This window comes from Xenopus tropicalis, chromosome 9, assembly GCF_000004195.4.
Source record: "Xenopus tropicalis strain Nigerian chromosome 9, UCB_Xtro_10.0, whole genome shotgun sequence".
Classification (NCBI taxonomy): domain Eukaryota; kingdom Metazoa; phylum Chordata; class Amphibia; order Anura; family Pipidae; genus Xenopus; species Xenopus tropicalis.
This window is the reverse complement of record NC_030685.2, coordinates 68,180,879-68,198,163: the sequence shown is the minus strand read 5'-3', so window position 1 is coordinate 68,198,163 and position 17,285 is coordinate 68,180,879. Positions and strand designations below refer to the sequence as shown.

At 40.8% G+C, this 17,285-nt stretch overlaps 1 protein-coding gene across 2 annotated transcripts in view; it reads left to right on the top strand.

Annotated features, from left to right (window-relative positions):
* The first annotated feature begins 325 nt into the window (after positions 1-325).
* Positions 326-17,285, top strand: part of myo3b (myosin 3b) — an 82,547-nt gene continuing 65,587 nt past the window's right edge. Inside the window, exons 1-2 of one of the 2 annotated variants that reach the window (XM_031893354.1) lie at positions 326-414; positions 2,930-3,085. In XM_031893354.1, coding sequence (XP_031749214.1) covers positions 3,015-3,085 — 71 coding nt within the window. In that variant the 5' untranslated portion in view covers positions 326-414; positions 2,930-3,014. Of the gene's footprint in view, positions 415-2,589; positions 2,859-2,929; positions 3,086-17,285 lie in introns of those variants that run through there. The other variant, XM_012971288.3, reaches the window with a different exon arrangement.

Genomic DNA, 17,285 nt, shown 5'->3' with positions numbered 1-17,285 from the left:
GTCTCAGACCCCAGCTAGCCCCCTTTTAAACTGAAAGTAACTCAGAAAATAATATCTATGTTTTTCCTTTGAGAAATGAAAGAAAACAAGGGGACAAATACATTTTGGCTGTAATAGCCCATAAGGCAGAACAATACATAGCAATACAAAAAATGTACAGTGACAAACGTCTCTGAAAGGGAGGACAGCCAGGCGGCAGGCAGAGCAGTGAGGTGATTGAGGCTCCCTTTGTGTTACACATAGTGAGAGGGAACCAGAGGTCCCATACAGAGACTCCAACCACAGAGATAAGCAGGTTGTGGGGCAGCTTTTTATGGATCCTGCTGCCTGACAGGCTCTAGCCAGCCTTGCTCTCTGCACAGCAGCAATACATGATTACCGGGATCTACCTTAAGTGCACATACATACATCAAGGTGAGCTCTTTTATCCTTATATATTGTATTCATGCACTGGATTTTTATAAATGTAGATTTTAATGGGATCTTAACACTACTGTACTGCACTGGTCAACCACACTTTAGTCAGTTGTTGCATAATGTAAGCATAATGTAACAAGGCTAAGGCATTCTGGGAGCTGTAGTCCAGCAAGACCAGGGTTGTATTCTTAAAGCAATATTGCTCCATAAAACTTTTCACCAGCTCCATTCAAATATAATTATGCTTAAATGACACAATCATTGCGTTCTAACAGCAAGATCACTGACATAGAGCTGGAAATCACTATGGCATTTGAAATCAAGTTTTTGGTCAGTAGAATTCTTACAGGTGAATGTTATTGCATGTGTAATTATATTAGTTGGCCACTTTTATAGAGAGCTAGGGATGCAGTTGCAAATCACCTTTAAAAAGGCTTCTAGGTTCAGATCAGGACCAGAACATTCTGATATGGAAACAGCAAGCCCATCAAATTCTATCAACTCACTCACCTTATAGCTTAAGTCTCTCTATTGGGGGTGGAGAAATGAAAGCGGGAGACTTTTAATAAGAGATCTCTCTACCTAGGGAACTAAATTATCTTTATCAGGGCTGGGTAACAAGTGGCTTTTAAGATTATGGAACACATGGTGAATATAAAGGATTTTAATCCCAAAGCTGTTAGCTGTAGACAAAATGCTTTAAATTGCAGAAACACTCAGGAAATTGCTTATAACTTATGGAATTTTATTCTTGAGGGGTGGGAGGTGGCATGTAGGCATTCCCTGCACTCCCCTTTACTTGCATGTCATTCAGATGCACAAGTTAGTGAGCGCCAGCGGGCACAGCTGGTAATGACAGGGTTAACTGGCGCTGCGCTCTGCACCTCAGCAAGTGTATGCACTCCTTAGTGCTCCTGTTCTAGTAAAATCTCTTTGTGAGCAGTAAGTCTGGTGTGTAGGAAGCGAGTGGTTTCCTATCATTAATACAGAATACCTTCAGTTCTGCCCAGCAATAAAAGATTTTACTTGTGCTTATGCATTTTTTCTTAGGGAAGAAGGATAAAAATATAGAAGACCAGTATTTTTTTTCCAGAAAAAGTGTAAACCTTAAATGGGCCCTATTTATGAATGGGGCCGAAGTGCAAAGTGTGATAATGAAAAGTTTCTTTTCCCCACAATGCAGGTTTTTTTGTTACAGAACTCGATCAATTGTCTTTGTGCTAGCACTTTCTGTGCAGTGGAAACCCACAAGCTATTAGTCACAGAGACTGACAGTAGTCTATGGCGGGAAAGTTGCAACCTACTTTATTAATCGCTCCCATGTACCTACATCCTTAAGAGCAAGCCCAGGAGGAAGATAGTTATGATATATACCATATCAATGATGGAAAAAGGTTCCATTGTGCCTTTACAGCACTGCATTCTGCAGTCTTTCTTTGAATCTCTCTGGGTTTGAAGATCCAGTCAGGCCCTGACTGGGATACAAAATAGTCCCTGGCATTTCAAGTACACAGAGGCCCAAACAGCCCCCACCAGCCCAATAAATACTGTCTATGGCATCTTACAGCAGCCCCTTTGGCATTTGCCAGATTACACAGATTTTCATGTTTGTTGCATTCTAAACTTCAACCATTATTTAGCTAAATAAGCCAGCTAACTCCCTACTCTTGTTGGTGGGATGCTAGGAGGTGCAGTAAAGCAAAAGCTGAAATTAGTGCTGTGCTCCTGCTGTTTGTAGGTCTGCAATCCATATCCCAAATGTATGTATCTGCTAACAACTGGTAACAATATCATATATCCCTTTTATACCTCCACTGCTGCCCACGGGTCAAACACCCCTTTTGCCTTGCCCTGTACTTGGGTTACTGCGCAAGTATGCAACCGCTGCATATCTTTATCTTATGTATATTTATCTTATTTATATATATTTATCTTATTTACTTTATTCTTTGTTAATTGATATTGAAAATTATTTCCAAATGAAGAAAAAATGGAGCACAGGCGCAGCCACACCCCTTTTCCCATTTCCAGGGTCAGACTGGGGTGTGCAAGGCCCACTGGGGCTACTACCCCAGGGGTCTCCACACCCCCTTGGAGGCCCCTGCCTCCTGGCCACTAAACCCCACCAGCCCCTGGTGGTCGTGATTTGGAGATTGGGAAATGTTTCCATTTATAATCCAGAATCATTGCGGCACATAGTGTGTAAGGGGTGCGCAACATTCTGCAGTTTAACTGCATTCCACATGTGCCTGTGTTAGTGCAGCCCCATAACCAAGAATGGGGGGGGTGTTTATTCCTGTGCTCCCCTGCAATGGAACGCAGGAGAACCCCACCACAGGGAAAAACACTAGTCAGTACAATAATTACCTAATTGAGACTTTTCTGTTCTAATTGTATTAATTGGCTGTAATGCTGCATTGAAGAGTAATGTGGATTTGCAGGTGAGCTTGTCATGATAATGAAGATACAAAAGAACAGCTGCCCATATCATTTTCCTATTATGTCCTTATAGGTGTCTTATTAAGGATTTTGAAAAGAGGCCATCAGTCATTCATCTTCTAGAGCATCCATTCATCAAACAAGTGCACGGCAAAGATATGGCTTTACAGCGACAGCTGGCCAAACTCATCCAGGTACAACAGCAATCGGGATCTATAGCAAAAACAAGGTAATTGCATTGTCCTTCCCATTATAACCAGATATGACTAAGGCTGGCGTATGTTTCATGCCTTGTTCCAAGTTAAAGGGACAGGGGTTACCAAATAAATATCTTTATTTACTGAACAGTGACAAAGGCAAGAGCAATGATGCCGTGGAAAGTTCAGGCATTATATATGGGAAAATGTAACCTCTCCCCTAAAGAGTTCCAGAGGTCAGTGGAAGAAGTGGAGAAGTTTCCAACTTCCAACCCTTACAGATGTTTGGGGTTTTGTAATAAAAGGCACTATGTTTGCCCAGGACTTGCAGTAACCCATAGCAAATATCTTATGGGTAGCTATGGGTTACTGCTCCTGGGAAAACTTAGTTCTTTTTAGTACATATGGGGGTTGAGTTGCACTGGCTGCAGACCCACAAAAAGTCAAGGCACAGGGTATGTAGGGTAAATATTGCTATACCTATATTAGGGCCTTATTGGGCCCCCTTCAACCACGGGTTCTGCTTTCTCTGTAGTTATGCATATGTCATAATCTGTTCAGTAGAAGACACTGTGACAGGACAAGACTCCGACTTAATCTCCACCCCCCCCCCCCCATTAATATATATTCCTATTATTAGGTTGCTCAATGAAGGTTAACCCTCCTTTTCTAACAATAAAAACCTTTCATAAAACCGGGCACCAGGGTGATATTCTGACCCATAAATTTACTTTTCAAATATTTCAGCTACACTGATGGCATGCAGAATATCTGCCAGAGGTGAGGGCCCAGTACCCACTTCATGTTGGCAGGGGATATGATTTAATAGCTGTTTGCAAGTATATGTCTCAATGGTTCCTATTGATTACTGGAGTTAAGTTTCTGCCTCCACTCCCCTAAATGTGTTCCTGTATATAATTTCCCCAACCTTGGTCTGATATACCTGCTATCCTACAAACAACTGCTGCTCAGTGGGACCCCAATATGGAACCTTGGGGGCAGCTGCTTTTAGAGGCTACTCTAGCATGTTTATAGCACTCTAGAATATGCCGGCAGTTTGTAAATGAAAAATATTTGTAACATTTGACCTAATGTGTCTATTCACTAACAGATACTTGAAGCAGTTCTGCATCCACTATATACTATATATATATATATATATAATCTTTTTTTTCCTTTAAAAATAGAGAACTGCTTATAATTTCAACACATTTTCCCATACTACTGTCAGCTGCTAGATCTGTCATTTAAAACACAGAAGGAAAGTGTCTGCTTCTCCATCTTTGCCCAGAGGGTGGCAGGATTTCACTGCTAAAGAGAAATTCACATGTATCGCTGATCAGCTCTGGCTCTGAGTTACGCCAATGAAGCAATACTTAAAAATATACACGAAACATTTATAAATGCATCTTGTGTTATTCTTTGTTTAATGAAAAAACACATGATTAAATAAATATGGAGGCATATACTGTAGTACCATTATAAATAGAGAGTATTCAAGTTGCACCACATCTGTTCGTAGCTGTAGGCCTTGGGACAGTCAGCTTGTTCCTGTGGAACAAAACTTCCAAAAACAGCCAACTGCCATACCCTCCTAGTTCTCCTTCGCAACTCTAAGGGGGATAATTTAAGAACACTGAGAAAATCTGCATTCACTTTTTAAATTCATTTTTAGTATGATGTAAATGCTATTCTGAAACAAATTGAATTTGGTCTTCATTTTTTATTATTTGCCGTTTTTGAACAATTTAGCTTTTTTTTGTTCAGCAGCTCTTTGGTTTGGAATTTTATAGTTACATAGTTAAGTTGGGTTGAAAAAAGACCAGAGTACATCAAGTTCAACCATTCCAAGTGAACCCAACACACACAAACCCATACTGACCTATCTATACCCTCACCTATACTTACCCATACTGACCTATCTATACACTCACATACAGACCCATACTGACCTATCTATCCACTCACATACAGACCCATACTGACCTATCTATCCACTCACATACAGACCCATACTGACCTATCTATCCACTCACATACAGACCCATACTGACCTATCTATACACTCACATACAGACCCATACTGACCTACCTATCCACTCACATACAGACCCATACTGACCTATCTATCCACTCACATACAGACCCATACTGACCTATCTATACACTCACATACAGACCCATACTGACCTATCTATACACTCACATACAGACCCATACTGACCTATCTATACACTCACATACAGACCCACACTGACCTATCTATCCACTCACATACAGACCCATACTGACCTATCTATACCCTCACCTATACTTACCCATACTGACCTATCTATCCACTCACATACAGACCCATACTGACCTATCTATACACTCACATACAGACCCATACTGACCTATCTATACACTCACATACAGACCCATACTGACCTATCTATCCACTCACATACAGACCCATACTGACCTATCTATACCCTCACCTATACTTACCCATACTGACCTATCTATCCACTCACATACAGACCCATACTGACCTATCTATACACTCACATACAGACCCATACTGACCTATCTATACACTCACATACAGACCCACACTGACCTATCTATACACTCACATACAGACCCATACTGACCTATCTATCCACTCACATACAGACCTATACTGACCTATCTATCCACTCACATACAGACCCATACTGACCTATCTATACACTCACATACAGACCCATACTGACCTATCTATCCACTCACATACAGACCCATACTGACCTATCTATACACTCACATACAGACCCATACTGACCTATCTATACACTAACATACAGACCCATACTCACCTATCTATCGACTCACATACAGACCCATACTGACCTATCTATACACTAACATACAGACCCATACTCACCTATCTATACCCTCACCTATATTTACCCATACTGACCTATCTATCCACTCACATACAGACCCATACTGACCTATCTATCCACTCACATACAGACCTATACTGACCTATCTATCCACTCACATACAGACCCATACTGACCTATCTATCCACTCACATACAGACCTATACTGACCTATCTATCCACTCACATACAGACCCACACTGACCTATCTATCCACTCACATACAGACCCATACTGACCTATCTATACACTCACATACAGACCCACACTGACCTATCTATCCACTCACATACAGACCCATACTCAGGGCCGGATTTCTCTTCTGGGCGCCCCAAGGCCACCCCTGTTGGTGCCCCCCCCCCGTGCGCATGCGCAAACGCTCGCCCCCCCCAGTGCGCATGCGCTCTTTAAACTCCCATACGGAGCAGTGGGGAGAGGTCCCGACTGCTCCGTATGGGAGCCAAGTTTAAACATTTTCTTGCAGCGGGGCGGCATGCCGCCCCTAAGCTTCTGCCGCCCTAGGCCTGGGCCTTTGTGGCCTCTCCACAAATCCGGGCCTGCCGATACTGACCTATCTATACACTCACATACAGACCCATACTGACCTATCTATACACTCACATACAGACCCACACTGACCTATCTATCCACTCACATACAGACCCATACTGACCTATCTATCCACTCACATACAGACCCATACTGACCTATCTATCCACTCACATACAGACCCATACTGACCTATCTATCCACTCACATACAGACCCATACTGACCTATCTATCCACTCACATACAGACCCATACTGACCTATCTATACACTCACATACAAACCCATACTGACCTATCTATCCACTCACATACAGACCCACACTGACCTATCTATACACTCACATACAGACCCATACTGACCTATCTATACACTCACATACAGACCCATACTGACCTATCTATCCACTCACATACAGACCCATACTGACCTATCTATCCACTCACATACAGACTCATACTGACATACATAAACTATATATACAACCACTAATACTAACTGTAGATATTAGTATCACAATAGCCTTGGGTATTCTGATTGATCAAGAACTCATCCAGGCCCCTCTTATAGGCATTAACAGAATCTGCCATTACCACATCACTAGGAAGGGCATTCCATAACCTCACTGCCCTCACCGTGAAAAACCCCTACGCTGCTTCAAATGGAAGCTCCGTTCCTCTAATCTAAAGGGGGGGGTGCCCTGATCATTTTATGGGAAAAAAGGTCCCCTATTGGTGTATAATCCCCTCTAATGTACTTGTACAGAGTAATCATGTTCCCTCGCACGCTCCTTTAATATCTTTCTTAAGGACTGGAGCCCAAAACTGCACCACATACTCAATGTGAGGCCTTACCAGAGACCTATAAAGGGACAAAATTATGTTCTCATCCCTTGGGTCAGCAGATATCTGGTTGCTAGGGTCCAATTTAACCTAGCAACCAGGCACTGGTTTTAAAGAGCAACAAAAATATGAATAGAGGAGGGTCCAAATAGAAAAATAAGCAATAATAGTAAAAATGTAGCCTCACAGAGCAATAGTTTTTTTGGCTGCTGGGGTCAGAGAAGGAAGGCAAATAATTCAAAATCTATTAAAAATAAAAAATGAAGACCTATTTAAATTTTGCTAAGAACAGACCATTCTATAATATATTAAAAGTTAACCTGAAGGTGAACCACCCCTTTAAGGTTCTTCTTATTTAACTCATCTGGTTGACTGAACAAATGGAATTTCCCGTGCACCCATACTGCAAGAAAGGCTTTACTTATTGAATATGTTAGTGACATTATCTCAGTGAATATCAGTGATCAGAATATTACATCTCCATCTGGGCACCAAGAAGTGAGACACCAAATAATAATGCAGAGAGTGCATTGCTAGTATATGTGCTGCCAGACGGCTCCGCGCCGGCCTCATTATCACAGGGCGAGAGGCAGCGCTCGAGGGAGCAGTGAAGCACATACGCACCGGGCTGTTTATGAAGAGGAGAAAGGCCACCAGCAGCGAGAGAATGGAAATGGGAGAAAGCCAACCTATTTAAACATGTTCTTTTCTTATTGTTATACAATGGGATCGGCAGATTTGAGGATGTAAAGCTGCTACGAACCAGAGCTCCAATTGTTCCCTACAGCTAAAAATTGTTCAAGGGACATATAGGACCCCCCAGTGAGAGACAGAGAGTCTGTCCCTGAAACTAGTACAGGTATGGAATCCTTTATACGGAAACCCATTATCTAGAAAGTAAATTATGGGAAGGCCATCTCCCATAGACTCCATTATAAGCAAATAATTTTAATTTTTTTAAAATGATTTCCTTTTTCTCTGTAATAATAAAACAGTACCTGTACTTGATCCCAACTAAGATATAATTACCCCTTATTGGGGGCAGAACAGCCCTATTGGGTTTATTTAATGGTTAAATGATTCCCTTTTCTCTGTAATAATAAAACAGTACCTGTACTTGATCCCAACTAAGATATAATTACCCCTTATTGGGGGCAGAACAGCCCTATTGGGTTTATTTAATGGTTAAATGATTCCCTTTTCTCTGTAATAATAAAACAGTACCTGTACTTGATCCTAACTAAGATATAATTACCCCTTATTGGAGGCAAAACAGCCCTATTGGGTTTATTTAATGGTTAAATGATTCCCTTTTCTCTGTAATAATAAAACAGTACCTGTACTTGATCCCAACTAAGATATAATTACCCCTTATTGGGGGCAGAACAGCCCTATTGGGTTTATTTAATGGTTAAATGATTCCCTTTTCTCTGTAATAATAAAACAGTACCTGTACTTGATCCCAACTAAGATATAATTACCCCTTGTTGGGGGCAGAACAGTCCTATTGGGTTTATTTAATGTTTTAATGATTTTTCATTAAACTTAGGGTATTGCAATCCAAATTATGGAAAGGCCCCTTATGCAGAAAACCCCAGGTCCTGAGCATTCTGGATAACAGGTCCTTTAATATAAAACATGGAAATATTTCTTTTTCTAAATGTTATCTACTTATCTATTATGCTGTATCTATCTGTCTATCTATCATCTATCATCTATCTACTTTGTTCTATCTATCTATCATCTATCTATCTATTTATCTATCTATCATCTATCATCTAACTACTGTATCTACTTTGTTGTTTCTATCTATCTATCTATCTATCTATCTATCTATCTATCTGTCTATATTTATTTATATGTCTGTCTGTCTATTTATCTGTCTATCATCTACCTATCTGCCTGTCTATCATCTGTCTCTGTCTATCTACTATGCTCTATCTATCTATCTATCTATCTATCTATCTATCTATCTATCTATCTATCATCTATCTATATCTATATATCTGTAATTGAAATTGAAGTTGCAGTGTATTATAAAAAAATTGTAAGGCTTTCAGCAGGTCTAATAAACCATAATAAGCAAAGAGGTCTTTGTTTTCAAACAAGTGATCTGTAACAGTGACATGCTGATGGCAAAGTGACTATTTCTTAGGGGCACATTGGAACCAACCAACCAGCAAGGAGCTTTCATTGTCCACAGCTTATTGGTTAATGTTCATTACTTGGTACTTGGTTACTTGGTGCAAACTTCTTAACTATATCACCCTTTCATTTCTTGATTTGTACTGTAGATTTTGCTGGAATGTGTAAGCATATGAGATGCAGGGAATACTATTGTAGGCTATCCCATCTTTTATCATTTGAAAGCACTGGATTGTGTTTAAAGGAGAACTAAATCCCCTGTGTAGAAAAGCCCCACTCACCTGCCCTCCATCTGCCCCCCCCAACTCTACCTCCCACACAATCTATTTCACAGAAAAGGTTGCAGAACCCCAAGCAACCAGGAGAGCCTGGAGAAATCTATTTAAGACAAGGGCATCCTGGTTTAAACATCTACATGATATAAAAATGGCAGAACAAAATGGTAGAACATACATGTAGGCAGAATTCCTTATGTAAGCAAGTACCCCTATTATGCAAGATCATGTCACCGCTATGATAAATATTGTTAGTTCTTCTCTGGGTGGCCTGCTGTCTCCCGGTCTGTCTCCCGCCAGCTGTTGCCACATTCCAAGTTGATTAACATTCACTTCTAAGAATATTTAGCTCATGTAAATGTGCCGCCTCAGAAGCTACATGCTGGAATTATATAGGAGCCGAAAACTCATTTGTTCCAAAAACAAAAGATTCCATGAATATGAAGCTCTGTTTATATAGGGTATGATGTACCCTTTGTTAAAAAACATAAGCAGATCCTGGGACTCTGGGTTAACTTAAGATCATGGAACACAGGTGACATCAGTGAACATAATTTGTAGGGATATCGCCTAATATAGTGATCCCCAACCATGTTGCTCACCACCCCCTTGGATGTTGCTCCCAGTGGCCTCAAAGTCGGTGCCATTTTTTAATTTCTGGCTTGGAGGCAAGTTTTGGAGACACAGTTTTACTCCAAAAAGAGCCTCCTGCAGGCCAGTAGTCACATGGGGCTACCAAATAGCCAATCACAGCCCTTATTTGGCATCCCCATAAAACTTTTTTCATGCTTGTGTGGCTCCCCAACACTTTTCACATCTTCGTGTGGCTTACGAGTAATAAATGTTGGGGATCCCTCTCCTAGGTTAATTATGGCTGTTTATTAAGCTTATTAGTTAAGTGCTAACAGAGAGTTGGGGGAAAGAAAGGTAATCGGCTCTGATAAATTGCAGTAGGATACTGGAATAAAAAGATTTGATGTAGGCGTGCCCACTAGAAGAAGGCTACAAGAATAGAGATATGTTTTCCTTCTATAGAACTAAACCCCATATGTAATAAAAGGCACTACGTTTGCCCAGGTGCAGTAACCCATAGCAACCAATAGGGTGTTAGTTTTTTAATAGGTGACCAGTAAATGCTACCTGCTGATTTGTTGCTATGGGTTACTGCACCTGCGGTTTATTACATAACCCCATACTTTATGTCTACTGGACATAGAAAAACTGGTGTAAATCAGCTGTTGGTACATGTATAGTACATATAGGGTACAATTGTTGGCATATGTATGTAGGTTTGTTGACCCATAGGCTGGGCAAGTGTGAAAATTGTGTGGTGTATCGCCAGATATGGAAGTGAAGCGGTGTTGCCCCTGCTGTTACTGTTGTTCAGGCTGTTGGTGTTTATAAGGTATACAGTTTGTACCAGCACACCCTGGCCTCTCTGAGTCCTTCTGCTCACTACTTGTTTAACTAGGGATCAGCACCCTTCCCAATGAAGCTTCTACAAAAAGGAAAACCTGTGTATGGTCCCCTCATAAGGTATCTGTCAATTTAATCCCATATGATACCAATATACCATACGAGATCAGGCTGTGTATGACCATGTTTACATCTGTTTGTGGCAAAGCAACATTTCCCTCAACTCTTACTTTAGGAATAATACAGTTTATTTTTACAGAGATTATAATTTGTAAATATGATCTTCCAGACTCATATATCAGAAATCAGGAATATACAACTGTGAATTCATTGTGAGTCAAAATTCAGAGTCAAATTCAAAGTTGCAAACATTAACTAATCTGAAAAGGTAAAGTTTTCAGTGGTACCTCTATATGCAGTGTGTGTGGTTGCAGGCCTGGATATGTGGAGAGGCCACAAAGGCCCGGGCCTAGGGCGGCACAAACACAGGGGCGGCATGCCTCCCCGACACAGGCAAATTTTCAAATTTTGCTCCCATACGGAGCAATGGGGACATCTCCCCACTACTCTGTATGGGAGTCTTAAGTTTGCCACTTGCGCATGAGCGGGAGGGGGGGTTGCTTGTTCGCGCATGCTCGTACGCATTTGCGGGGTTGCGATAGGGGGCGCCGAATGGAGGCGGCCTTGTGTGGTTGTTTATTCTTGATAAAATAGGAGTGGGGAATGATAGGAAAACTATGATCCTAGGCAGGCCCTGGAATAGGTAGGCCAATGGATCATTGCACTTTTCTGTTTTAGTAACTTAAGGTGGCAAGACACAGGCAGATATAAAGGGGATGTAAACGCAACTATAACATTGTAGCACTGTGCCCCATAGTTTTGCTATCTATAATTATAGTGCATCCCGCCACTATGTCAGGCATCTTGCTGTTATCTTACATATAGAGATAATTATGTCATTTTTTCCCTTCATTATATGATACAGGAATCAGACATGGGAATAAGCACAGACTTGTTCAGTGCTGGGAAACTGTGCTTTATGCTCCCAACTCCAATTGCTGGAACATGGAGCCAGATTTACACAGATCACCTGGGATTTTCACTGGCTGATTTTTTGCATTTTAGAGCAGTTGCTGGCCCTGGAGATTTGGGGAAAAGTTTTATTATGCAATATTGCTTTAAGAATACATCCCTGATGTTCCTGGACTACAACTCCCAGCATGCCTCAACCTTCATTTTATGTTTGATTGAGGCATGTTGATGCAGTCCTCATCCCATCAGCCTGTATCCCCGTGATTGTGACCTTAGGTGGGCACATTGTGGAAAGATTTGATCGTTTGGCAACCTCACCAGCTTTACCTTTCCGCCCTTACAGCTTACTGTTCAATCTTTACATTTACAGATTGATGACTTTTATTCAGATCTCCCATTTCATCAACACGGCAGGAGCATTATGAATAAAACAATGCCATTATCCCTATTACTTCTTTCACTAGTCCAACAACTTTGCCTGCTGGGATGTTTGGCAAAGCTCTCGCTGTGGAATCGGCAGGTGTGCTTGAGTGACCCCAATGTTTCTGCTTATTAAGGGACTGAATCCTTCCCTGCCCTCTTTCTTTTCTTCTGCTCAGATCTCATCATGCGCTCAGATTGCCTTGTTTGCTCAGTAATACAATTATTTTTCACTTGAGCACACTCTATTTCCAGAGCTCTTCACTGCACAAAAAGACTCTCATATTCAGCACTAAAGTTGATTTTTCCCTTTACCTCTATAAAAGAGCTCAATGAGGTCACAGGCTCTCCATTAGGTACAGTATATCTCCCAGTTTTATGTGTAAAATGGACAATCAATACAGAGCAATATCAGCCACCGTAACTTTTTCAAAAGCCGTTTCGACTAATTGCCGTGTGTCTTTGCCCTTAACGCCAGGGCAGTATCTGCTAAACAGTGGTTCTCTCTAGCATCATCATCTTATCTTTTAGGGACACTGGGAGCAACATCCAAGGGGTTGGTGAGCAACATGTTGCTCACAAGCCACTAGTTGGGGATCACTGTCCTAGAGATCAGCTTTTGATGTGGAGATCTCATGCTAGAGACCCTGGTTTAATTCCCATTGGCAACTCCTTGGACCCTACACAAGACACTTAATCTCCTGGCATCCCAGCATACATAGGAGCATAATTACTGTAGTGTGTAAGCCAAATTTAGTGACTTTTATTACATAACCCCTATTACCCTTCCCCTAACAATCTAGAATTCACATTCATTGAAATGCCAAAAGTATTTAGGATTGTTCCAAGCAAATCTAACTCATTCTCAGCCTGCAAGCTGAGGGATGGAGAGAAGGCTTAAGTGAGTACGTAAAATGTATATACTGAGGACAGTGGGGGTCATTTATTGACAGTGGGAAAATTTGTCTGTGGGCAGTAACCCATGACAACCAATTTGCATTGTTGCATTCATTGTTCTACCGGCAGATGGCTGAAAAAAGCCAATCACCGATCGGTTGCTATGGGTTACTGCCCATGAGCAAATTTGCCAAGTGTTGATAAATGAGCCTTAGTTGCTGATTCACTAAAGACTGAAAAAGCATGCGTTCAAAATATTATCTTTATCATTATATTTTGAGAATTAACGATCGATTCACAAAAAGGACACTTGTCTGAATTAAGAAGCGATTTTATTGTCATTAATTATTTTGCAATGACATATTTTTAAGTGATATTTTAAAGCACGCAATATATTTATGTGTTATATCATAGCACCTAAGACATTTGGGATGCCACTGACACAACAGAAATCTCTTTTTACAGTGTTCCAGGCATTTCTACTGATGGGAAACTTTATAATTCCCACACACTGAATGTATTGCATCCAGGACCTGGCCCAGGCAACTGCATGGCTTCTGTTGCTGCAGATAAGGCTCCAGTACCTCATACAGGCTATAGATTGTTGCTCTACTTAATCTATAGCACCTCACTAATTCCTCCTCTGAGAAAAGAACACTTTTTATTTCATAAAACTATGCATTAAGTTTAACAACCTTTTGTGAATCAGCCCCTTAGTGTTTTATGTTATGTGGATAAGGCAACAAGCTATAGAGCTATAGCCAGTGGAAGACCAAGCCAGTAGATGCCCCCTGAGTAGTAACTGTCTGATCTGTAGACCAGTGGTCCCCAACCAGTGGCTCGTGAGCAACATATTGCTCTCCAACCCCTTGGATGTTGCTCCCAGTGGCCTCAAAGCAGGTGCTTATTTTTGAATTCCTGGCTTGGAGGCAAGTTTTGGTTGCATAAAATCCAGATGTACTGCCAAACAGAGCCTTATGTAGGCTGCCAGTCCATATAGGGTCTATCAAATAGCCAATAACAGCCCTTATTTGGCACCCCCAGGAACATGTTTATGCTTGTCTTTTTTATACATGTCTTTTTACATTTGAATGTGGCTCACAAGTAAAAAAGGTTGCTGTAGACAATGAAGTTAAGCTGGGTGCAATGGCCATGCAGAATTATTATTAATTAATTCAACCTCCTCATCGTCCAGCACTAGATTTATTACAACAAAGGGACACAAAGTGCATACAAAGATCACCCCCATAGCTGTCAGTATCTATAGATAACAAGAAGTCCAAAATAAGTCCAAGAAGTGAAACATAATATACATGTTACATAGCAGAATGATAGTCAGGGATATAGAGAAGATTACAATCCTTAATTGCATATTCTTCCCAAATGGATAAACTTGGGAATTTGCCAGAACTGACCCTCAGTTTGTGTAATAACTGCTGAGTTATACCTTGTAACATACAGAGTCTGTGGGGACCTCCAATGCCTATTGCCTTGCATCTTAAACTCCTCCGGATTCTATGCTCCGCTAAACGCAATAAGGGAAATAAACGGCACACATGGAGGGTTTTATGCTTTTGTTGTGTCGGCATTTTTCTTTAATAGTTTCATTATAAAACTTTATAGTGAATTGTATAAATTAAGAATAAAGTAGATGTAATTGTTGCCCAGAGCATGTTTCAGTAACAAGGGGATCCTAGATTAAATGGTAGGGCAGTTAAAGCGAGGTTTAAAACTGTCTTGCTGATGAGATAAATGGGGGAAATTAAACTTCCTAAACGTGGAAGTGCGTAAATTACGGTAACGTTGCTACAATTAATTAATTTCTGCCGTGGAAGAAATCGGAAAAGCAAGAAAAAAGAACCCACAAGAGTCAGTGAGCGGCAGGGAGTAACTAATGTCAGTTTCTCTTATTGGTAATGTCTTTATCCTCAGTTCCCTGGTACAATCTCTATTCAAAATAAGTGTAAAGTCTGTGTGAGGGGTTATATCCAAAATATATGGATAAACAGATATTATAAGTGGGCCGAGCCTGTGTTTTAAAAAGCTTTAGTTCTTAAGTAATCACAATAGGTTGTACAAGGCCAAGGCAAAACCTAAAGATATAGGGGCAGGCAAAGTAATGAACACATTAACTGGAACTAAAATGTTTTTTAAAGGGAAATCAAAGAGCCGACACATAGATAGGTTTCTGATCTTGTGGCTGCTGGAAGGAAGGAGGATCAGAACTAAATGTTTCACAGCAGGGGTTTGTTTAATTCTGTATCTGTGCCTCCTCTGCCAGAACAAAATGTAGGACACCACACACACCAGAAGGTGAGGAGCCCAGCCGCGGAGGTGCTGTGTGAATTATCTTAGCTCTAGTTAACCTCTTCCTGGTGGCTGTTGGGATATAATCAGATTACACAGAGTTAGCAGATAAATGACTTTGCTTCTAATTCCGTAACATAAAGACCAAAGATTAAATCCATGGCCACAAGGCTGCGTTACACATAAGGAGAATCATGTTCCAAAAAGGCAGCTCACCAGAGGAGACGTTAGAGAATGGAGAAAGGTAAACAAGGGGCAAAAGAACCCTTTACTTTCCATTGTGTTTTCATTTTTATCTGTTTAGTGTGCTGTGATTTCTACCTGCGCTCTTGGTTTTAAAGAGGTACTGCAAGTTGATTGTATACTGGAGTAATGTATAGATTTACGTAGGGTTATTGACGTTGTATTTAAGAGCTTTGAAGCCTAATAGAAATGTATCAAGCTTAAATATTAAATATTGTGTTATGATAAGAACTTTGCTTTCTAACAGTTTCTAGTGATGTTGTACAGTGTTCCGCCATTTATATTTCCTCTGATTTCTGCAGAGTTTCACAATGAACAAGTGTTCATCCAGAGCATCTGCATGTTTGTGCATTAGTAGTGATGTCATGGACTGGGTGTATCTCATAAACATGCTCATTGGCTATTGGCATTGTTGATGTCATGGACTGGGTGTATCTCATAAACATGCTCATTGGCTATTGGCATTGTTGATGTCATGGACTGGGTGTATCTCATAAACATGCTCATTGGCTATTGGCATTGGTGATGTCATTGACTGGGTGTATCTCATAAACATGCTCATTGGCTATTGGCATTGGTGATGTCATGGACTGGGTGTATCTCATAAACATGCTCATTGGCTATTGGCATTGGTGATGTCATTGACTGGGTGTATCTCATAAACATGCTCATTGGCTATTGGCATTGGTGATGTCATTGACTGGGTGTATTTCATAAACATGCTCATTGGCTATTGGCATTGGTGATGTCATGGACTGGGTGTTTCTCATAAATATGCGCTCTGGCTATTGGCATTGACATACAAGTGCTAGAAACACTGTAAATAACTCACCTGAGGCTGTTTAAGAACTTAAGGAATAAAGAGATTAAAATAACTATATATGCTAAGCAAAATTAATACTGTTTATGATAACTTTTAAAGGGGATCGCCACCCAAGCATAACGTATGCTTTTTGCAAAGTCTAACATAATTTCAAGCAAGTTTGCGATATACATCAGTTAAGAAACATGCAGCCTTTTCACGATTTTTAATGTAATAATATGGTTTGGAACAGTTCCCGCCCCCTGTTCCCCTGCTGATCTGGCTGACTACTTTGGCACTCAAATAAAATGTAACAGTAGTCGCCTGTCCTCAGCCTGCCTTCAGCCTGCATCCTCCCAATCCCACAATTCCCTGCACACATAATGTCACTAAGA